This window comes from Actinia tenebrosa, unplaced genomic scaffold (assembly GCF_029948245.1).
Source record: "Actinia tenebrosa isolate PJP-AT-01 unplaced genomic scaffold, QUT_ActTen_1.0 PGA_scaffold2__45_contigs__length_23673736, whole genome shotgun sequence".
In the NCBI taxonomy this organism is placed as follows: Eukaryota; Metazoa; Cnidaria; class Anthozoa; order Actiniaria; family Actiniidae; genus Actinia; species Actinia tenebrosa.
Window position 1 is genome coordinate 8,809,070 of NW_028292579.1, and position 24,099 is coordinate 8,833,168.

The window sequence follows — 24,099 nt, forward strand, 5'->3', positions numbered from 1 at the left end:
TTTTGTTTTTATATTAAATTGGTGGTTCTTTTTAGCTACTTGTAAAGAACTGAATGAAATGATGTGTAACCAGTGTGTTACGAAATGTAGTTTTATTACGATCTCTCGAAAACGGTTGTAGAAAGTTTGTTTGCTCTCCAGTAAATTCCACCCATGGGAATCTAAATATTCATTTGCTCTCAGTGAATTAATCAGCACGTGATTGCTTGGCTGCAAAGGGCCTATTGGCTTAGCAGACCCAACTCTTCTCTCTATGCTGATCATGTATGTTCTTACCACTTGTGCAGAGGTGATGCATTTTATCGATGCTCTGTAAAAACCTCTGGGCTAGGCCCACGGCTAACTCATATGTTGAATTGGGATTTTGAGGAACGAGCAAAACCGGGGACCCTAAGAGGGACGGGAGAGACCCAACACACACCTAGTCAATGGTCTACAAGTCTGAGAATCGAATCCAAGACAGGCGAGCTGACACTACTTTAACCTAGATTCCATGAGGAATGGAGTTCGGCAAAAAGAGGTTAACTCTGACGTCCATTTATGAAATAGGTCAACTAAAACTATTAAGTGGCTTCTCTTTTGTAGAAGCTTTCGATATGCATGGATAGTATTAGAGTCCATTCTCAATAATAGAATACAATATATTTGAAGATTCTATGACATTCTACATAGACCCCTTGCAGCACTTTGGAATGCAGCTTAATCTGGGGGTCAAAATGATAGGTTCCAATCCTCTGGAGATTGGAATTCTTTCGTTTTGTCTCCCAGTTCGAGCTGCTTTGACGTCACATGCAAGGGGACTATAGAGGCTTTGCACCATCACGTGATCGGCCACCCAATGGTAGGAGGCACAGCGATAGTCTTTCTTCTCAGGGAACCTGAATTCTTTCTCATGTTAATCAGATTAGTCGAGATTCAATAGGACGTTTGCACGATGACGTCGATGACCTCTACTACCATGAAGAAAAATTCGCAAACCATCTTGGTAGTGGGTCAAATAACGTCATCATGTAAACGTCCTATTGGTCCTGCCTCCTGTCATGGCTGCCACCACGTGATGGTGCAAAGCCTCTATTGATTATATATAAAAATACACTATAAATTCGCTAGTAATATAGCACCAAAATGATCTTACTTAGGCCCATTTAACAAAGTTTAAGGGCAGATCCAGGATTTTCTAAGAGGGGATTCTTCGTTCAAGTTAAAGGGCCATTCATCTGTAAGACACCGAACCAAAAAAATAAAAATATAAAACGAGACAAAAAGAAAAGGAAAAGAAAATGAAAAGAAAAAAAGAAATAAAAAAGAAGCGAACAGTATATAAGGCGAAATCGAGATTCTCATACGGCGTTTCCAAGCTCCAAACCATTCCTCTGGATGCGACCCTGAAGTTCCATTGATTAGAGACTTTTACAAATAGTCAAGGTAAAAGAAAAGAAAAACTATGGAACTAGTGTTCATTAAAATGTAGTCATCGTTATTTTACGGGCCAAGTAAAATCCATCTACAGGTACTATGTACAAACTGTAGAAGGTATAGGTTTAATAATTGCATGAGATTATGTATTGTACTTTCTGCTAATTAAATTATTAATTATTCGCAGGAGGTAATAATAATTGTCGTGGAATATTTAGCATTTTCCAACTCGCACAACGATGCAGAAATACAATCGAATTCTACTTCCGCAGCGTTTGGCGTAAGGTTCCAGTTGGCGTCGCTGTCGAAGACTTTGCAAATCGTAAATTCCCCAGCGTGAACACGACCTGCAACTTCGCGGGCAAAGGCGTAGTTTTTTAGCCGACTTTCTCTTGTGTTACCATTCGCCGTAATTTGGCATTTAGGATTAGCTTTCCCAATTACATTAAATTTGTTACGTCAGATATTAGCTTTGGCTACGTAAGATATTCTAGTTATATCAAGTCACGTGATCATAGAAAGTAGACTTATCCTAACAAAAAAATTTTTTGCTCAAGTGCTAAAAGCACAGGGAGCCCGAACGATCATAAGCGCAAACCATAAGCCCAAAACACTAGCGTTTACAAGATTTTACAGAGTTTCCAACCATGCGCAATGGTTGAGATTAGCTAGTTTTGAGGTCCGGAAATAAAAACAGAGGTAACCCAAAAGCAATTGTCAGGGTTTAGTGCATTCTCGTTCCCAAAGCCTGGGCTGTTGCCAACCAGCGGCAAAGGCGCAGGCTGTGGGAACGAAAATGGGTTGCCGGCAATCTCGTACCCAGAGCCCACGTTCCTCTTGAGCAGCACTAACAAAGAGGAACGTTGGCTCTGGGTACGAGATTGGGGTTGCGGAGATGATAAAAATACAGGGAACCCGATGCGATCACATGTTCAGAACCTTTCCAGGATTCATGAGGTTCTTTGGATCCAGGGTTCTTTTAACGCTCTTCATTACTTCGATTCCTGTAGGTCCAATTTCTTCCTCGAGTAAAATGTGTTTTCCATTTCCAATACCGTGTTCCCCTGTGCATGTTCCTCCCAGGGCTAGAGCTCGTCTGAAATAATAAAACAGTACCAAGGAAATAATTAGCACTCCGGGATTTACGATCAATGATGGTAAATGGACTACTTCGACGATACGGCGGCCATCTTGGAATCGCAAAGCATTATGGGGCGTCCAGGAGGCGAATAAAGCTTGGCTATTAAGCTCCCAGCCTCTAATACTATATATGTAAACGACATATACCTTAGAACATTTTTCTTACTACTACTACTAATGGTAATAATTTAATTATTTATATTGCGTAAATTAGGAGGATGGAGGGTGGTCAAATACGCATTGCGATAATTATGCTAACTTCACAATAAAAGTGACTAATAACCGATTAGTAATAATATATATGGACTGAATAAAACAAATAATTAAATCCTAAGTTGATTAAAATCCGATTACATAAAATGTAAACATAAAAATCTAGTAAATAGCCATAGGCTTGCCTAAAAAGATACGTCTTAAGATGAGATTTGAATTTCTCAATTGACTGGATCAGACTGGTAAAGAATTATGAGCGGGTAACGTACGGTACTGACTTACAGCACGTACACGGTGCGCTATGGTGTAACACTTCCATTGTTTTCTTTTCTTTTACATAGTCTAAACACCTAAGCCGTGTGACACGCATTAACATACTCTTTCTATTATTCCTATACAATTCATCGTATCAAAACACGTGGACACGAAAAGTTAAAAACAAAAAACACGGCAAATGTCTAGTAAGGCAACAAGGTTATCGTATTTTTCATTGCTCATACGTAAAGACTATGTTCGCTTTACTACCTTCCAAGTCGATCTGAAAAAGCTTTGACTTTATTTGCTTCCTCCTTGTTAACAGGATCATAAATCGCGTTACAATGGAAGTTCCCATCCCCGATGTGTCCCACAATGGGAGCTGCAAGGGAATTCATAAAGAAAACCTTCAGAATGAGATCTGCATTACCTTCCGAGACGAAGGGTAAAGTCCTTAGCATTCTTTATCTCTTCTTTGCTGGACGTATCGATAATGATGAAGCAGTGGAAGTTGCCGTCTCCGACATGGCCTACGATTGGTGCTTCAAGACAAATATAAAAACTGATTATAAAATCAAAAGTGCACGCACTAAACCCGTGAATAATATTTAGTACTAATTAGTAGTAATTCATACACAATCCTTTGTTTCCTATTGTTTGATTATCACTATTAAGTACTAAAAATTAGTATTTGTTTCACGGGTTCAGTGCGAGCACTCTATTTCCGTGAATTTTTAACAAATGAATGGATGAATGGATGAATGGAAGACACAGCACGCGTGCGCACTTTCAGTTGCGTAAGTCCTATCCAAAAAAAAAACGATTATTCTAAATTCTATTTTATAAAAGGAATAAAACTTGCTTGCTGTGCTGTGTGCAGTTATAAAGCACTTGGGGATTGGCAGAACACTCGAGAAATGTTGAGAAGCACTCCGCTACGTGTCGTACTTCTCCTTACACTTCTCTCGTGTTCTGCCAACCCCCGCGTGCTTTATAACTGCACACAGCACGTGCGCACGTTTTCTATTTCTTAAATAGAATACTCTCTGGTTGATAAGACATGACGGGCAGTGTTTGCCTGTCATTGTAAGCTAGCAATGAGATGTATACGGCTGATTGATACCAATAAATGGAATATACTTACTGGTGAATAGCACATGACTATTTTATGACTGGTATAGGTTTTGAACTATAACTCACCTATCAGGCCAGATGCAATAATATCTTCCTTAGTTGCTACGATAATCTCTGGTAGTCTAGATATTGGTACACAGACATCAGTGGAAACACCCTGACAGGTAAGAGAAATGATTCAGGATCAAGGCAGGAAAAATAGTTAGCTACTGTCGTGATTTTGTACAATCATGTGTAAAATGAATAAATAATTCCAGCAGTTGTATGGAATGGTTGGTCGATGGATAAATGGATGGATAAAAGGATAGATGAATGGTTGGGTGCATGGATAAATGGATGGATAAAAGGATAGATGAATGGTTGGTCGATGGATAAATGGATGGATAAAAGGATAGATGAATGGTTGGTCGATGGATAAATGGATGGATAAAAGGATAGATGAATGGTTGGTCGATGGATAAATGGATGGATAAAAGGATAGATGAATGGTTGGTCGATGGATAAATGGATGGATAAAAGGATAGATGAATGGTTGGTCGATGGATAAATGGATGGATAAAAGGATAGATGAATGGTTGGTCGATGGATAAATGGATGGATAAAAGGATAGATGAATGGTTGGTCGATGGATAAATGGATGGATAAAAGGATAGATGAATGGTTGGTCGATGGATAAATGGATGGATAAAAGGATAGATGAATGGTTGGTCGATGGATAAATGGATGGATAAAAGGATAGATGAATGGTTGGGTCGATGGATAAATGGATGGATAAAAGGATAGATGAATGGTTGGTTGATGGATAAATGGATGGATAAAAGGATAGATGAATGGTTGGTCGATGGATAAATGGATGGATAAAAGGATAGATGAATGGTTGGTCGATGGATAAATGGATGGATAAAAGGATAGATGAATGGTTGGTCGATGGATAAATGGATGGATAAAAGGATAGATGAATGGTTGGGTCGATGGATAAATGGATGGATAAAAGGATAGATGAATGGTTGGTCGATGGATAAATGGATGGATAAAAGGATAGATGAATGGTTGGTCGATGGATAAATGGATGGATAAAAGGATAGATGAATGGTTGGTCGATGGATAAATGGATGGATAAAAGGATAGATGAATGGTTGGTCGATGGATAAATGGATGGATAAAAGGATAGATGAATGGTTGGGTCTATGAATAAATGGATGGATAAAAGGATAGATGAATGGTTGGTAGATGGATAAATGGATGGATAAAAGGATAGATGAATGGTTGGTCGATGGATAAATGGATGGATAAAAGGATAGATGAATGGTTGGTCGATGGATAAATGGATGGATAAAAGGATAGATGAATGGTTGGGTGCATGAATAAATGGATGAATAAATGGATAGATGAATGGTTGGGTCGGTGAGTAAATGGATGAATAAATGGATAGATGAATGGTTGGGTCGGTGAGTAAATGGATGGATAAATGGTTAAAATGGATGGATGAACGGATGCACGGTTGGATGGATGGTTGGGTCGGTGACTAAATGGATGGATAAATGGATAGATGAATGGTTGGATCGGTGACTAAATGGATGGATAAATGGATAGATGAATGGTTGGGTCGGTGAGAAAATGGATGGATAAATGGATGGATAAATGGATAGATGAATGGTTGGGTCGGTGAGCAAATGGATGGATAAATGGATAGATGAATGGTTGGGTCGGTGAGTAAATGGATGGATAAATGGTTAAAATGGATGGATGAGCGGATGCACGGTTGGACAGACAGACAGACGCATGGATAGAAGAAGGAAAACGAAGGACAGGAGGAAGCAAGCAAGTAAGGAAAGAAAGAGGTAAGGAAAGAAGGGATGAAAGAAGTAGGCAAAGGGAAAGATAGGGAGGGAAAAAAAGAAGGAAGAATAATGGGTTAATAATTTGCTTGATGAAATATCGCACTACCACGCCACCCACGCTTCCCTCACCCACCTTGCAGCCAGGTCTCAAAGCCAAGTCAGCATACCACGCGTTATGTCTTGCCTTCCAGAGTTTCTTTCTCTCCTCTGCTTCCTTCGCCCAAAGAAAATCTGATCCTTCATTGTTTGAAGTAATTTCTCCTGAGACAAAACATCAGATAATTTTTTTCAATAAAAATTTTGCTTGGAAACATAACCACTAGCCTTATCTTCTTTCCTACTGTACTTTTTAAATCTTCCCTTATTCTCTTCCCTTTTTATTCCGCTCCTATTTGCTTAACTTTCCTTCCCTTTCCTTTTTAATTTCCTCTCCTTTTTCGTGTTTTCTCTTCTTTTCTTCTCTTCTCTTCCACTTTCCTCTCCCCTTCTCCACATCTTCAGTTTCCTTTCCTTTTCCTCCACCTCTTTTCTCCCTCCTTTTCTTTTATTCCCTATTTCCACTTTCCCATTCATTTTCTCTTCCCTTCTCTACATCTTCATTATCCTTTCCTTCTCTCCTCTTCTCTCCCTCCTTTTCTTCTATTCACTATGTCAACTTTCCCATTCATTTCCTCTCCCCCTTCTCTACATCTTCATTATCCTTTCCTTCTCTCCTCTTCTCTCCCTCCTTTTCTTCTATTCACTATGTCCACTTTCCCATTCATTTCCTCTCCCCCTTCTCCACATCTTTAATATTAATCTCCCCTCTTCTCTGTCTCTTGTTTCATAATCGTTTCTTTCTCAATATATTTAAGTTACCATTAGTACCTGCTATGAGTGCCTGTTCTTCCACACTGTTCTCAGAACCATGGAATTCCAGGAAGAGCGTTGGTTGCAGAGGGTAATCCAGACCAGAAAACCTGTTGCAGGCATCAACTTGGACATCATCTAGGAACTCTAAAGCATATAAATAAAAGGAAATGGATACATTTGTTGAGTAAAACAAAGCAGTCCAAGCCTTGAATAGAGCAAATTTCATATGCCAGTAAAGTGTAAAACAATCACGGTACAACTGTGCCGTGCCCCGACAGTCAATTACCTATTTTTGCTATTGGTATTCCAGCCTGGAGTATCTCCACTGAGGCATCAACTGCTGATTTGACTGTAGGGAATGAACATACTCCACTGACAGTCTGCAGGAAAAACAGGATAATGAAAGTTACAGTAGGTAACCAAATGAATGAAGACGACTGCCTGTTAAGAACTGTACTAACGAGACCAATCAACAAATTGAGTGATTGACTGAAAAATGGAGATTGATTCGCTGGGCTTTAGCTGGCTTACTGAACCAAGCAATCCCATGGATGGGAAGAGAGAAATGGAGAGAAATGGAGAGAAATGGATGGAGGAAGGAAGGAAGGAAGGAAGGAAGGGAGGGAAGGAGGGAGGGAGGGAGGGAGAAAGAAAGAAAGAAAGAAAGAAAGGAGAAAGCAAGAAAGCAAACATTTAGGAAGGAAACAAGAAAGGAAAAAAGGAAAGAAGGAAGTAAAAAAGGGAGGGAGGGAAGATCTATGATGGAAACCAATGATGGCTGCAAAGGAGACTGTCTAGAATGATAGGAACAGAAAATACTCTACTTACAGCCTCTGGAATACCATAGAGTTTAATTGTTGCCTGGGTGATAATACCCAGAGTTCCTTCTGATCCCGTAAACAGGTTTGTCAGGTTATATCCAGCAGAAGTTTTCCTGCCAATATGGAGGAAAGATGTTTACGATTTTAATAATATGATTCTTTACCTTGGGTGTAATGTTTTCCCATTTCAGACTACTTTCCATTCCTGAGGGTATCATTTCTCTGTTTAACAGTTGTGCATGAGAAGACACATAAATATGAATACAACTCAAACAAAGAATAAGTTTTCTTAAGACAATGACACAATGGCCTGAATTGGGAGAACATTACACCCAAGGTAAAGAGGTCGTGACTATTGGTAAATGTTCTACATGAGATTGCAAATGAAGTATGGAGTGCAAACCATATATCCATGAAATAGTACAAACTACTTAAAACAAAATAGCACCAATGAATCAATTAAAAACATAAGAAATAGATGTGTTTAGTGCTATTTAGTTTTTGTGCTATTTCTTGGATAATTATATGGTTTGCACTCTATTCCTTTGATAGCCACATTTGTAACTACTACCTTGTCCTTCTACCAGCGCCAGCTGTATCAATAATGGTTCCATCAGAAAGAACTACTTCTAAGTTACGAACATTTTCTCTCATTGTCCCATATCTGCAACAGAAACAAAAATGACCTATTAAGGCCAAGTAAAAAAGAAAAAAATGTTTCTTGTCCTGCGCCCTTCATCATTTTTAGGGCTTCCTATTATTTAATCATTTGTCATTGGAAAGAACAAAAAGCAACAGGCACTACTTCAATTTTGTACCCAGTTCACCTCAATTGAGTACTAAAATAATTATGTAAATAAATAATGGCATTTGTCCTTCATTTTGATTTAATAATAAAGTTAGGAAATAACAACAAATAATGTGCCCCCCTCCCCCCCCCCCCTCCCCCACTCTCTTTTTTCATAGAAATCCAGATGAGTTTATTTGGTTTTCTTTTCCTTGTCCTAATAGCTTATGCATTATCCATGGAGTCATATTTTGAGGGGAAGGAACAAAAGTTCAAAACTTTTCTCGTCTATGCAAAAATGCATAAAATGAACATGCAATACTAACATTCATATGAGTTTGTCTTGAGTTGACTAAAATGATGGCACCTTCATGTTTATGATAATCAATTTTGCAGTAATAGTAAATATTTGCTTTTCTAGTAATGAATGTTCTAAGTGAACAGCTATAGGTGTAGTTTAATGGATGTATTCCTTAAATTTAGTCCTTCACATTCTAGGCCCATACCCTAGGGGATGATAGCCTAGTTACTAATCCCCCTTGGCCAAATCAACCAAAGCAAACCCAAACAGTTCCTCATGCTTTCAATGTGTTAATCTACTGTATAGTATACCTACCTGACAGCATTGGTTCCTGATGCACTGGTTGCACACATTCCACATATTGAAGCATTTGCACCTGGATCTATATTCATTTAAAAAAACATGCAAGAAAGGCATACCTCTGTTTTAGAAAAAATATACTATGATAAAAATGATATTATGCTGTATTTTATGCATAGGCAGCCGTTTAATATCACTACAAAATATTTTTGAGCAAACATGTCTCTGTCCTCTGATATTTAAACACCATAGCCAGTCAATCAGAGTGTGCGTTATATCTCAAATATTTTATAAATATATAAATAAAATAATTGGGATACTACGCTCACTATGATTGGTCGAAAACCATGTTTGATGAGAGTATCAAAACACGCTACATGTATCATCATTTTAGTGCGCACTAGTACATTGCAACTGTCAGATTTTATTCTATCACACGTGCTCATTGGTCAGTTTGAAAAAGACAGCATGTACGGAGAACTTACTTAGGCTTTCGGTTTCTTCCATCTTTTCACACATTTGTTATTTTATAAAACAAATCAAAAACAGTTTTCCGTGTTTGATACTCTGATCAAAACACTTGGGATGTTGGGAGAACACTTGAGAAGCTGGAAACCACAAATTATAGTCAGTAATATGAGACACTTTGATCTTACCTACTGGGAACCACAGACCAGTATCTCTGATGTATTCATTGAGTTTTTCCCTCGTTACTCCAGGTTGAACTGTGGCATCAAAGTCTTCTTCATTCACATTAACAATCTGATCCATTCTTCCCAAGTCAATACACACACCTCCCTATATTTATAATGACAACAAATAATTATCAGAATATCAAATCCCCAAGTTAATGCCTGGAATAATAACAAGTAGAATACATGTACATCCCTTGAAATTGCCCTCTAGAATCCCTTCTTTTTTCCAAGATTCATGTTTAAAAATAAAATTTCTAGTTTAATAAAATAAATAAATAATTTTTGCACACATAGTTCTACTGTAAAGGCAATCAGCACGAGAACTGAAACAATTAGGAAAACTTTAACACGAGATGCAAAATTGATAAAAAGGCATTAATGTGACAGTGCGAACTGATGTGAAAGATCCAGAATGTGTTTGAGTTTGTATTGTTTTAACATAAATATCAGTATATTTAGACAAGACAGAAGCTTCCTTAGCTAATTTCAAGTCTTGAGACATGAGGTTTTAGTGCAGTTTAGCGCTATGTGAATTCAGTCGGCGGGTTTGCCTTCTGTGTTTATAATGTATGTGTACTTGTCATTTATCTTACAAGCTGTCATTTGTGTCGTATTTAGTCTTGATGCCCATAATTGGAAGTGTTCACATGTCTGTCAAGTCGAAGCACGCTAAATAAATTCAGTTCTGTCCCAAACCTTGTGTCATGTGTTGTTGTTTTTGTAAACTTCATCAAGTTGTCCAACGAACCGGTGTAAGATCTCGATCCGTCACATTAATAGGCTACCATTTTTGAACACAATACCACTGTATTCCTTGATTACAGGGTTATTTACTCAGGGTAAGCCAGGATCATTTTGATGTCAGAAATATTCAGAAATATCAAGGGTGAAGAATGCACAACTTCAATAATACAATTCACTACAAATTCCACAAACCTTCACTGGAAAAGTGAGTATATTCTATACAAAATTGAGGCAACTGAGAACTTGAAGCTGGAGTATATATTTACCTTTAAGGCTACAATGCCACCTTCCAAGCCAGTCCCTGTCCCATAGGCTACCATAGGGACATCATTTGAATAGCACAGTTTAGCAACTTCACTGACTTCTTCTTTATTGGCTGGAAATACAACCAAGTCTGCTGGGTGGCACTCGTGGTACGATTCATCTCTGCCATGTTGTTCTCTTACAGCCATTGCAGAGGAGACATTTTTGTCTCCAAGGATTGATTGCAAGGTGCCCTTCAGCTCTGCAACTGCTGGAGCTAGCTGTGTGGGATACATACATAGACTGAGGTCATATAGGGATATTAATAAGCCAAAATAAATGTCTTACGGGACACAAATTAAGGGAGGAGGAAGGAGGGGGGTTACCCAATTCCCCAGCTCCTTCTCCAGGTACTGGACACATCTACAGTTTACATAATAGAAACAAAAGATCCCAAGATATAAAGAATGAAGCTATACAATACGTTAATACGTTAAGGGACCGGTTGATTACCCCCTTCTCTGGAAAAATGAAATCCTGGATTTATTTCTACATATTTAAGCAAAACTTGACAAAACTCCTATACTTTATTTATAATATCTAAAAGACCTCAGGAAATGAAAATGAATTCTATGAATTGAAAGTTACGATGCATGTTCGAGCTCTATTTTAATCCTCGCTATCACGATTATGATAAATAAAATATATTCTCTGTAAAATTTATACTTTCTTTTTCATCATGCAAGAATTTTTTGGACTTGCAAGGGCAAGAATCGAACAACATTTACCAAGAATCAAAAGCTTACCTTGGATGACGTCGTAGAATATGGACGCCATGTTTGATTTGCAAATAATTTTGAAGCTCGTGTGAGGTGTTTTCCGACAGAAATGCGAAGTATAACACTCATTGCTTCGTTTTAAAAACAAATTAGGTTTTTTTAAGCTGTAAGATAGCTTAGAAGAAAAGCAATGAGGGGAGCTTCAAGCCCCCGAAAGTAGGTTTCGAACCTTGATGTCAAAGTGGCTCGAATTACCTGATGATTGCGTGACTGTTTGTAACTAATATCGCCTGCGCTCTCACTGATCAGCGTAATTCCATGACATCGTTGCGTGACAAAATTGCTAGCGTCAGTATTGACGTGACCTATGACGTCTTCTCTTTCTTTCTTTTTGTTGGAAACTTCGTAGTGTTGAACGCGAAGTGTAAATAAAATTAAAGGGTTGGTGTTAGATTGGGGGATTTATATATTATACTTCATGAGAAAAGGCTTAAGTCATTATCATAGCTGTCTACCCCATTTATATTTTCCAGTGCTTTCACCAGTTTTTTCGGTTCACCTTGTCGTGAAAAAAGATAAGATCCTTGTCCATGTTGAAATGAATGTATTTCTAATTATAGTACGAGCGTTTGTGGGGAGGGGAAGGAACGAGCCGACACGTGCTAAAAACGTCTGCGCCGCAGGCTAAGTATACGAGGGCGAGGATGAAATAGCTCGCGCGTTAATGTCTCGTACTCGTTCGTCTCGTTGTGGTCATGCAGTAAGTACCTGAACTAGTAAAAAAAAATTACACGAAACCCTATTCTTGCTTTCTATTCTTGTCACCCTATACAGCTAATTCAAAAAACGTTGTCATCATTCCGACATGGAAATGGTTTCGTTGAATACAAAGAACATTGAATCAGTCTCAGCACGAAGGTCCATGCTCTTGACGAGAAGAAGAAGAAGAAACACAAGTCATTCCAGCTATTCTTGGATCTTGGAATAACATATATCCTATCGCTTTTCGCCTATCGCCAATTGCCTATCGCCTTTGGCGATGACACGTTTTTTGAATTAGGTGTATAACCGTGTGTTATCCTCATGACTTCACCCTTTTATTACCCATTCAAATAATTAGCTTGCCAACCAGCTGCCCAGTGTTCTAAAGAAACTAGGACAAACTACTGCTGTTGTATTTTTAAAACCGGTAAATTGTTAAGGATAAAGCTGAGATAAAGGTAGATGGGTCTAGATAGTGTCATCAGCAATTAATTTGATGTTGGATGTGATTAAATTTGGTGTCGTTTACTTATACCAGGAACAGAATCGGCCCCATAATAGAACCCTGGGGGACTCCTAATGTTACTGATGACTAATCAGTAAAGCATTAGCTTATTAGTACTTCAGGCTCGTTAACAATATGCCATTTTAAAGCGATATAGTTTGGATAGTACAGAATACGCACAGTTCACCATTTTCCAGTGAACCGATGTATGGAAAATGGTGAATATACATACAATGTCTATTTTACTATGATCCACATTGTTTAGTGAGTTTTCATAAACGCATCCCACATGGAAAGGAGTGAGTATGCATACAAAGCCATCAGAGTCACTATCAAGAACTTTAAGTTTGCTGGTCATAGCAAGGAATTATCATTTATGGTCTAGGGGCCGACTAACCTCTCCCTTAGGCTTCCGCCGAGCTTCCTGATCAGTCTGTAAATCTTCGGATAGCGGTGTCGGGGCCGAAATCTCCGGCGTAGCCGTAAATGCTTCGCGCTGCCATACAACGGTTCAGCACTCGATGTCTGGAAGTATGGTCCTTTTTTAAATAAATCAATAAAGAAAAAATTCCAAAATCATGTTTCCATAGCAAATAAGCTTTGTAATAGATCAAGTTTACTATGATGCACGTTCTGTTTAGAAAGCTTTACTAAACGCATCCCACATGGAAAGGGTTGAGTATGCGTGCCATACGACGGTTCAACACTCAATGCCTGGAAGTAAATCTCGTTTCCATAACATGTGTCTGCTATGTTTATGCATAATAAATATCTATTTATTGTGTTTATATATATATATCTCACCTGACCAGTGGGCCATTAGATTACTGCAATATAGGGGGGAGGGGATAGCGTAAATCCCTAAAAAAAGTAGAGCAAGCACTTAACCTACAAAAAAATATCGCACAACCTCTCCTTCCAGAAAAGAAATATTTAGCAAACAGAAAAATGCGTTCAGGGGTTGTTACAAAAACCATCACGTGCAGCAAAACTTCCCGCAACTCCCGGCCACTCTCCCTCAATAATCTAATTGCAAGTACTACTTTTACTTGTTACACTCTTCCAAAAGAAAGTAATTTAAAATCATCAGTCGGTATCTTTATGTTCTTGACTGGCGGCAGTAGAAAAAAATACAATTCACAACAAGCCGTTGAAAGATCAGAGTTCGCAGAATAGTATCAGATTGACGGTTTAGGTAGGTAGGTTAACTTTATTTAACTTTCCTGATATTTTACTGCGCTTTAGGACTGAGCGTTGTTGTAAAGTACTTTCATTGATAGATGTTTTCACATCGCCTGTAGTGTATTTCGGGCTTGGTACGCAGCATATGCAGCATGCAATAAAACTTTCCCCGCGTTGTTTTTCAATAGCTGCACGCGTGTATGAATGCAGTCAAAGGTTTATAAACAATGACAAGCGCTTCATTTCGTGATTGTATCAGTCAGCGATTTAAAATTAAAATAAGGACAATGTCGTCTTTATTCTGGCATTTGAATTTTTTACTATGTTTCTTTCATTACAAAAAGGGAATTCATGGTTAATATTTAATTGCGCGCGGAAGACGTCATAAGAGACGTAACGTCATAGAACAAATGAAAGAAAAATTGATTAATTAATTGGTTCATAATTAAATACGTGCTTCGGCAAGCGACAAGTTCGCTAAAGTAAGAAAAAGTTCATTTTTTAAAAACTCGACATGCCTTTACCTGTCGACGTCCTCTTGCCGATCATCACCGTGTTCGTTTCCATCAGAACACAGGTCGTCAACTGGTTCAGATCCCGTGCAGTCCCGCGTCCCGTACGGGACCTCACAGTGGGGATCCCAGTTGAGTTCGATGATCTGACCAGCGAGTCCAATAAGCAAGAGGTTCGACAGCATGATTACTATGACCGTAGAAAAGAAACACTTAATTCAAAAGAGAGAAAGTACGCAGTGGCTGCAGAACATTCAGACAATGTGCCCAAGGATCCGTACACCAACGAAGCCCTTGAGACACTCTTCAGTCAGGCCGTTGAAGTCGGTAAGGGACTGGAATCGCTGTTTGCTAGCAAAGACGAGAACCATACAAGCAGCAGTGACTCCAGTGTTGCTAAACCTGGTACGGATGGCAATGCTACAGACACTGCTATTGAAACAACTGCTAATAAGATGATGTTGCCTCGAGAAGCCGAGGCAAGAGAGCTGTACAAACTGTACGAAGTGCCACCAAAACTACCTATGAACAATGTGAGTTTGTGGTAGGACTGAAAATGTTAGCTCAAAAATGTGGTAAATGTGGTAAATAATGTCATTATATTGTGATGGTTTATTTGCAGGACCAAACGCCAGTAACTTCAACTGAGTCACTGGATTCACGACTCAGGGTGCCATGGCGACAGTGGATCAACCTTTTACGAAGTAGATCATTTTCGTTTCATTTGAAAAATCCTTTCAGACGCCATGATAAGTATTGCAAAGAAACAAACAAGGCAAGAACAGCGGGAAAAGAGGCTGATGAAACTGGATCTGAAGAGACAGAGAGAGATACAACAGAGAGAAAGGTTAGCCACAAAGAAAAAAATTGTATTCATCAATTCTTCTCGTAACTCCTTATTCATTTATCTTAGTGCAGTGCGAAACGAGTTAAATTATTATTTTCAAAGGTGCAGGCAAAAGGACACACCAGCAAGACCAAGTTCCTGCCTCGTAAAGTGGTTATCAAACGCGTGAGGCAACAGAAACTATCGGGTGAAGAAACTAATGACACGAAGACCAAGGACGACAACCAGATGAACGCTGTACTTGTAGAAAACAACCAAGAGAAGGTTCAAACCCCACCTTTAATAACACCAGCCAGAATGTATGGACCATCTGCGATACCACTACCTAAATGTTCTTGGGGACATGATGACTGTGATTATATTCAAGAGAAGATTAAACGTAAGCATATAGAGTCAGGATGGCCGAGCGGTCTAAGGCGCTGCGTTCAGGTCGCAGTCTACATCTGTAGGCGTGGGTTCGAATCCCACTTCTGACAAATCTAATTTTTTTAAACAAAAGTTCAAACATACCGTTTTTCCGATAGGACTGCCATCTTCGACAAAAGATTTTTCCTAATTATAATATACTACAAATTCGTAGCAGTGTCTTGCTCGTTTCTAAGTTGGCCCAATGAATTGCTGGCCATGGTAGTCGCAGCGATACGTAAAACCATTCTTAAGAGAGGGTAAACTATCTATGGTAAAACGCCAAGAAATATTTGAAAACGTAACGACACCACTCCATCGATCAAAACTTGTTTGCATCTGCCCCACTGACATCCCATAATTCAAGATAGCCGTCGTATCAGTAAAAAGTGTTATTGAACGAAATTTAAGAGGAATATGAGTTAGTGTCAAGAAGAAAGACTGAACGCCGTTTTCGAAATTTTCCAGCGTAGCTAATTTAACATTTTTTATATAACACATTGATCGCTGTGTACGCATTTAGCGGGTGGCGCTTATTTGTAAGCATATTAATTACTATGCTAAAAAATGGTGTACGTTTTTTGTTTTTCCACCAGTATTAGGCTCTAATGCAACACGTGACCACCAACAATGTAATTCTGTTGAGCCAGTCCAGCGTATCAAACCTCGTTCTCATGGAACCAATCACGGTTCCATTCCCATCCACAAGAAATCCAAAGTAGGAAAACGACTGGCTTGGTTCACTTCGAGGTCTAAAAAAGCCAGTCAACAGTCTGGGACGAAGATCAGTAAACGACCAGTAGAGAAAAGAGATGCGCAGGTTAATTGATGGATCGAGAGGTTAAGAGAACTGGTACGGAATTATCATCAGCACATAAACGAAGGAATTCAAGAACCGTTCTAATGAATAAAAAAGGAAGGAATGGAAGATGAAGGAGAAGGAGAAGGAGAAGGAGAAACGAAAATCTGTTAAAAAATGGTCATTACCAGTATCTACAAAGGAGAAATTTTTGTTTATCTTCCAAAAAACATTGTTTCAAAATACACGAAATTACTTGACGGCTGCGGTCTCAGAGCTTTAATCATCTAATCATTTAACATGAATATCTTCTGTTACTTTTGCTTGTTCGAAATCTAGATATAATTGTGAAACAAAACGTTACTATCTAAAGAAAAAAGCGATGAATTTAGAAACGGTATAACTTACCCAGTAGCCGGTGTTACTTGACTGAATGAATTTACATTAAGGCGTATCCGTACTTATATGCTTATACTTATTTATTCAAAAAGCTTGCACTAAGGTCGAGATAAAAGAATCCTATTATTCTATTGTATTTCTTTGTTCTTAAGTATTTTCGTGAACGAAATCCCAAACATAATATTTTAAACTAAGCTTTGATTCAGTCAGCAAGTGTGTAAGTTTTTAATAGAAATTGTACTCCGTTTAGGTATACTTATAGAATACCCCGCAAATCATATGCACATACTTGATGACAGTGTTTGCACTTCACTAAAGGACGTTACAGATATTCATAAGGTTCATTGAGTTGATTAAATACAAAATAGAAACCGTGTGCCAAAAAATAAAATGAAAGGAAGCAACTTAATCAGCCTTGGATTGTTTGAGTCCATTAAAAATATTTGAACGGATAAACAATAATGCTTTCTTGTGGGGTTGTTCATCATAGGCACTACTGTTAAGACAAAAGGCAAAGGAAAACAATAATAATAACATCTAAGAAGGGGCCGCGGAGGGGTGGTGCACTTATTCTCCCTTTTTTTCATACTAGTCTGTTATATTTTCAAATCGCACCCCTTCTCTCTCTCACTTATAGGGTGCTTTACGGTATCTGATATCTCAAATAATGTTTGTTATTAGCTTGTTATTCTCGCACAATATCACTGCTCTGGCGTATATGCATACGTTATTGAGTCCAGGAATTGATTCCAGTGTCGCATAAGTACTCATTTCCATGTGTAATCGTTTTGATGATTGTCGTGTTGTGTAGGACGCGCAGAACATGGTCCGATTTCAGCTCATACACGGCAATGATCTGCTTGCCATGGACTCATTACGTAACTGTGACGTAAGTGCATTCTCGTGAGCATTATATACTACTCCTGATGTCCACGCAACTATTATAATTTATTGCATTGAAATAGATTGCATAAATGACGTCATTTCCCGCAACAGTTGTCAATTGAAATGTACATGGATATTGAGCTTAAAGGACAGTGTTTGCCTGTCGTTGTATTCTTGATTCATAAAATTCATTTTGCTGTTTGATACCAAGTAATCATCTCTGGGTGATAGCACATGACGGATAGTGTTTTTCCTGTCATTGCAGCTTGTCAAAGAGTTTCATACAGCAATATTCGTTAGTTGTACGTATTTTTTCAGGTTAACGTCAAGGAACAAGGTCGTCTCCTTCGTCAAGATAATTTCATCGTGTGGTCAGGAAAGAAGAAGCATCAGCGACGTGTGTTCGATGATTTGGTCCTGTTTAGTAAAGCCAGACGACAACAGGGTGGTGTAGATCTCTTCTATTACAAGAATTCACTCAAGGTATGACTAGCGAAAAGATTCATGCGAAGATTTGGGACGTGACGTTGAGAGTGCAGAGTAATAGCATATTCTGTGCTTACGTCACTATTCAAAGTCATTTGGATATTACTAAATTATGTATGCAAGTCATGGGTCCGTGATTATCGGATTAAGAGAGCGTGAGAATATCTCATGGCTCTCCCCCATTGGAGAGAGGCCTGTATATTAACCACTCCTAAGATAGAAAGTGACACTTTGCAGCAAACACGAAACCGGAACAGCAGGCGATGTAACCCACCTACCCTACCCCAACGATCTCTGTCGGGTGTCTACATGACGATAGCTACTCTCCGTAACGCCCCTGGCTTCAGCGGAGGGTTAATGGAAACAAACTTACAAAGTTTATAAAACATATAGTGCATGTCGGGGTTACGTCATAGTCAGTAAGTTGCCCTCTTCACATTTGTTTCGCATAGATGTTAACAATACCTACCAGCAACTTCAATACTCCGATCCCGGCTATGCTTGAGTGTCTATCCAAACAATGGGTAATTTTCCCAATGGGATACAGAATGTCCGACCAGCAAACTCGAATGAATGGGATTTTTTAGAATGCATTGATCCTAAGACAGACATTTACAATTTTCAGCAATCGCTTGCATGCTGTATATCACATGTCCTACGTAGCAAGAATAACTAGGGAGGTATAGCAATGAATGCAGGATCGATGTAATTCTTTTTAGATGTGCTTTTCATTGAAAAGCGTAAAGTAATATAAAAAGACACCTTGAGCTGTACAGTGTATTTTTTTTTTCCAATATTTGCTCCCTCAGCATCCTACTTGAAAAGAATATAGAATTCAAGATGGCCGTCGTATCAGTAAAACAGTCTATTTGAATGTTGCTTTAGAAAAAGAATTGTCAGAAGTGGGATTCGAACCCACGCCTACAGATGTAGACTGCGACCTGAACGCAACGCCTTAAACCGCTCGGCCATCCTGACTCTACATATTTACAACTATTCTTCTCTAGCACGACTTTTCTCTTCTGTTATTTTGAATTTTTGTTCAAAAACATAATTGTCAGAAGTGGGATTCGAACCCACGCCTACAGATGTAGACTGCTACCTGAACGCAGCGCCTTAGACCGCTCGGCCATCCTGACTCTATATACTAATATTTCCTCTTGTCTTGCAAGACCTTCCTCTTTTTGAAAGCATTATGCCCAAAACGCCAAACGTAGAAAATTAATAGAACCGGCAGGGCTACGTTTTCAATTATTTCTTTGTGTTTCATCATATTAGTTAGTTCCCCTCTATAATCACAGTCATCGTGTCCCCAAGAACATTTAGGTAGTGGTATTGCAGATGATCCATACATGCTGGCTGATGTTATTACACGTTGGGTTTGAACCTTCTCTTGGCTGTTTTCTACAAGTACATCTTACGTTTTAAAGACAATGATGTTATAGGGACATCTATTTAAATATATTGTAGTTAGTTTCCTTTTAGACTGTATAGGTTACGTTGTGCGCCCTATACAGGTCATAGATTTTTTGTATCTATACGTTTTAGCACTGCACAAAATAAACTTTATTAATGTGGGTGAGCGAAAACGGTTATGATCGGCAAGAGGACGCCGACAGGTAAAGTCATGTTGATTTTTTTTTTAAAAAAGCTCCTTGCTTTAGCGAACTTCTGGCTTGTCGAAGACAAAATTACCGCAAATATATCTTGCGATTTACGTACTGTTTTGTTTGGTGACATTTTTTTCGTAAGTTACCCCAGGTACTAGGATTTCCCTAGCTATATTTTTTATATTTAAAGCCCAGCTATCGATTAAATTGACCCTAGCTGATGGGTTAACACTTGTAATAGGGTTACCGCCCAACACGCTTTTAAAGCGGGCCAAAGGCGCTGCGTTGAAATCGCAGTCTATATCTGTCGGGCTGGGTTCGAATCCCGATGAATTGCACATTCTGCAACTGTCAATACCTAGAAATCTATGTGTGGCATAGCGATTCACTGCACTTTCCATGCATGCTAATATTCAGTTACAAGATTCAAAAAACAGAAACAAAAACAAATAACGACTTTGAAATTTGGCTTTTTATTTGGATTCACCAAGAGTTGGTATACTAAACTACAGCTACGTTTCGTTTTCAGGCACAGTCAGTTGCATTGATGTCTTTATTGACGACAGAAATGGCAGTTGGCATTATAACAACGTGCAAGTTTGCATTCGCAACGTTTTGCACACTGACATGAGGTCTGCCTCCACGGAACTCTCTGCATGAGGTTTAAAAAAACAAAAAGAGAAAAATATCTATTAATATTAGTATTCCAACGAACTTTTTTTTTTAATTTCTCTCTAGCTTGAGCGTACTGTTTTCTAATCTAAATGTAAATTTAATTGGACATGGTGGGCGGAGAGGCTAACAGGTTTTGCAACTCACTTGACATCGATAGAACAAGAATTTAGGAGTTGATTTTTGTGAGGGAGGAAAAACAGGAGAACCTGGTGAAAAACCTTACAATCACAGGAGAGAACCAAACAAATCTACTCACATACGACACCGAGCCCGGTGGGACTCGAACCCGGGTCGCATTGATGAGGGAGACAAATGATCTGAAATGGGCTAAACAAATGTCTAAGTTCAAGACAACTATTTGTTAAAAGGACTTTCCTAAATAATGTAGTTTACCTTCTGCCTCCGAAAGTTGAGAGAGAGAGAGGGAGAGGGAGTGGGGTTGTGTATCTACTTACACAATGTGGTAAGTTTCCTGGACAGGTACTGGCAACACTGTTTGCCTGATTGATATAGCTCCCCTTGCCGTTTGCATTCATACAGTCCTCAAAGCACTGCTTCTCTGCTTTGTAAAGGGTGTCACAGAAATATGACCAACTGCTCCATGATACAAAAATCACGGGATATCCAGGAAGGACTGGATTGCTCGCCCCTGGAAAGTTCAAGAGAGATGAAAACTGATAAACATCTTGTCCCCCATAAAAAGAAACCCTAGAAAAATTGGAAAACTCTCCAAGCAATAACTAGTTATAAGGCAATTTAATTTAAAAGGCCTTGTTGTGCCAATTTTGTATATTCAACATAGAGATCGATAGTGGTGTGATAAATAACGCAAACGACCAGAAAACGCCAGCAAAAACACAGTGCAATCCTGACCTATGCCGCTTGGAACATCAAGTTGTCACACGTACGTACGAGCTAAGCACCACAAACAACTCGAGCGCTTTTTTCGTTAAAGACTTTCTTGACAAAATTCATAGCAATATTCTTACATATGTTTTTTGCATCTGAGAATGGTTTTTATGTGGTTTTAACGTAAACGTGTCAACTACATACTTACATGGCACGACGGCAGAGGCACCGGCGACCAAACACAATGCCAGGAAAATTAACTTGATCATCTTTCTAACATGACAAAATAACAAGTATGTATTGATCTGTAGTCAAAAGAAAGAAAGTTTATATATTTTTCTAATGGACTTTGTTCATGAAAAGCACTCCATGCATGATGGCTCCAGTTCAGCTGTATTTCAGCTATATTCAGGATAACTTAGAACTCTTTTTACAACTTTTGAACATTTCCAGGAATAAGTTTTTGAACATTTTCCCGATCAATAAAGTACATAAAAAACTTCAATATGAAAACATTCATTTCATTACTTTCATTGCCCCTCAGAAAGACTCTTCACGCTCCACACGCAATACGTATACCACTATAATCAGGAAAAAAACCCCAAGGTAGGGGAAAGAACAACATGGGTAGCATGGGTAACATGGGTGGCGTTCGCGGTTAACGCATCGTCTTTCGTTCGTCGTCCAACGGGTCGGGTCGCTGGTTCGAGCCCTGGGGTCGCCACATGTGAATTGAGTTTGTTTGATGTGTTGTTCTCTCCTATGCTAGGAGGGTTTTCTCCGGGTTCTCCGGTTTCCTCCCTCCGTAAAAATCAACATGTGAGTTGAGTTGTGTGCATAAAACATTTAATGTAGTGGTAGTGCGTGTGAGCGAAAAGTGTCCCCAATTAGTGCGAAAGCGCTAGAACGACTAGACACTTAAATAAAAGTGATTTTATAGTACTTCTTTGATCGCTAATATATATTCACCGCCTTTTTGTAGATTTCTTAACTCAGTTCAGTTACCAGGTCATGATCAAATGTAATAGCTATTTAACTAGGTTAGCCTTTATGGTTATTGTAAATAACGTGCATCCGTGAATATGTTAAGAATTTGTTATAAATGTTCAATGTACAATTTGTCTGTGATGCTAAATAAACCATGCACTACGGTTCCAATAGTCTCCTCCAGGAAGACAGTTTTCCCAGGCCTACCCCTCTCTTACTTACTAGTTCGTAGTACTCTTGCAATGATACCGTTCACAGTTGTTAGCTCTACTGGGTCACTTCAGTTGAATACCGAGATAGTTAATCCCTGCAAAGCGACACGCTTTTATACTTTTCAACTTAGCACAGCTGAGTAAACCTCGCCATTGAATAAATCTTCTTTGTCAACAAAACAACATCTTTCTCCGTGTTATTAAAAACCAATAAGTTAAGTAAATACGAAAAAAACACTTTTGTTAGTTTTGATACAGTTTCTAAATTGAAACTGTTTTATTACTGTTAGCAGTAAAAGAATTGACGTCGTTGTAGGATCAACTAATAAATCCCTTTGTCAACAGAACCACAACATCTCAGAAGTTTCCCCCATTTAATAAAGAAAAGTAAATACGAATAATGGTTATTATTGCTAAAATTATTTTTTCTGTCATTTTGGTTAGGCTAGATAAATGCAAATAATTGCCTTTAAATAATAATCTGCTCATGCGCATTACAATGCAAACCCGTTTTGCTGCAAATGTAACAGTCTACTCATGCGCAGTAACGTTGCAATTGTCAACATCGCTTTGACTTGGAATGTTTGATAGATAGAAAAAACAGCAGAAAGAAAAAAGCAAAAAGAAAATGAAAAAAGAATTTGAAAGATAAAACAATTCTTGAACTCGGTAAATCACGAAATAGCGTCATTTGTTAACATCTTGCCAGCAAATATGTGCCTCTGCGTTCGGCACCGGCAAATAATTGCTCCCTCGCTCGCCACTCACAAAACACGATAATTTGCACGTTCTTTTAAGCAAGAGGTCTATAGTTTGATCCTTAGCGACTTCACACACTTAATTCTTTTAAAGAGCAAGTGTGGCTTGGTTTGCTAAGGTATGGTTTTGCACGTTCAAGAAGAAAGAAGTCGATAGTTTTATCCTCAGTGACCTCACACACTTGTTTTAAGGAGCAAGTGTGGCTTGGTTGGTTAGTGTGCTGTCTGCTAAGCAAGAGGTCTATAGGTTGATCCTCAGTGACTTCACACACTTATTTTAAGGAGCAAGTGTGGCTTGGTTGGTTAGTGTGCTGTCTGCTAAGCAAGAGGTCTATAGTTTGATCCTCAGTGACCTCACACACTTGTTTTAAGGTGCAAGTGCAAGGGTGGCTTGGTTGGTGAGAGTGCTGCCTGCTAAGCAAGAGGTCCATAGTTTGATCCTCAGTGACCTCACACACTCGTTTCAAGGAGCAAGTATGGCTTCGTTGGTTAATGTGCTGCCTGCTAGGCAATGAGGTCCATATAGTTTGATCCTCAGTGACCTCACACACTTGTTTCAAGGAGCAAGTATGGCTTGGTTGGTTAGTGTGTTGCCTGCTAGGCAAGGAGGTTCATAGTTTGATCCTCAGTGACCTCACACACTTGTTTTAAGGTGCAAGTGCAAGGGTGGCTTGGTTGGTTAGAGTGCTGCCTGCTAAGCAAGAG

General features: G+C 38.9%; 2 protein-coding genes and 3 non-coding genes across 6 annotated transcripts; 1 reads left to right on the forward strand and 4 right to left on the reverse strand.

Moving 5' to 3' along the window:
• Nucleotides 1-75: 75 nt before the first annotated feature.
• LOC116286728 (D-lactate dehydrogenase, mitochondrial) lies at nt 76-11,801 on the reverse strand. Of its 2 annotated transcripts, none has more exons than XM_089033863.1 (12): nt 11,549-11,801; nt 10,766-11,023; nt 9,717-9,858; nt 9,076-9,142; nt 8,244-8,336; nt 7,680-7,785; nt 7,138-7,231; nt 6,867-6,995; nt 6,133-6,260; nt 4,225-4,315; nt 3,295-3,406; nt 76-2,512 (listed from the first exon to the last, which is right to left on the reverse strand). In XM_089033863.1, the coding sequence occupies exons 1-12, from the start codon at nt 11,648-11,650 to the stop codon at nt 2,341-2,343; spliced, it is 1,494 nt and encodes a 497-aa protein (XP_088889989.1). In that variant the 5' UTR covers nt 11,651-11,801; the 3' UTR covers nt 76-2,340. The 2 variants fall into 2 exon arrangements, with proteins under 2 accessions (XP_088889989.1, XP_088889988.1); XM_089033862.1 differs by lacking the exon at nt 3,295-3,406 and adding an exon at nt 3,455-3,566 and having other exon boundaries at nt 11,549-11,798.
• A 3,920-nt stretch (nt 11,802-15,721) lies between these two features.
• On the forward strand, nt 15,722-15,805 carry Trnal-cag (transfer RNA leucine (anticodon CAG)). The gene has a single exon. It is a non-coding gene; the product is annotated as a tRNA-Leu (tRNA).
• A 3,392-nt stretch (nt 15,806-19,197) lies between these two features.
• Trnal-cag (transfer RNA leucine (anticodon CAG)) lies at nt 19,198-19,281 on the reverse strand. Its single transcript has one exon. It is a non-coding gene; the product is annotated as a tRNA-Leu (tRNA).
• A 77-nt stretch (nt 19,282-19,358) lies between these two features.
• On the reverse strand, nt 19,359-19,442 carry Trnal-cag (transfer RNA leucine (anticodon CAG)). Its single transcript has one exon. It is a non-coding gene; the product is annotated as a tRNA-Leu (tRNA).
• Nucleotides 19,443-20,367: 925 nt separating this feature from the next.
• LOC116286738 (uncharacterized) lies at nt 20,368-22,714 on the reverse strand. Its single transcript, XM_089034518.1, has 4 exons — nt 22,647-22,714; nt 21,646-21,710; nt 21,044-21,237; nt 20,368-20,565 (listed from the first exon to the last, which is right to left on the reverse strand). The coding sequence occupies exons 2-4, from the start codon at nt 21,704-21,706 to the stop codon at nt 20,467-20,469; spliced, it is 354 nt and encodes a 117-aa protein (XP_088890644.1). The 5' UTR covers nt 21,707-21,710; nt 22,647-22,714; the 3' UTR covers nt 20,368-20,466.
• Between the last annotated feature and the right edge of the window lie 1,385 nt (nt 22,715-24,099).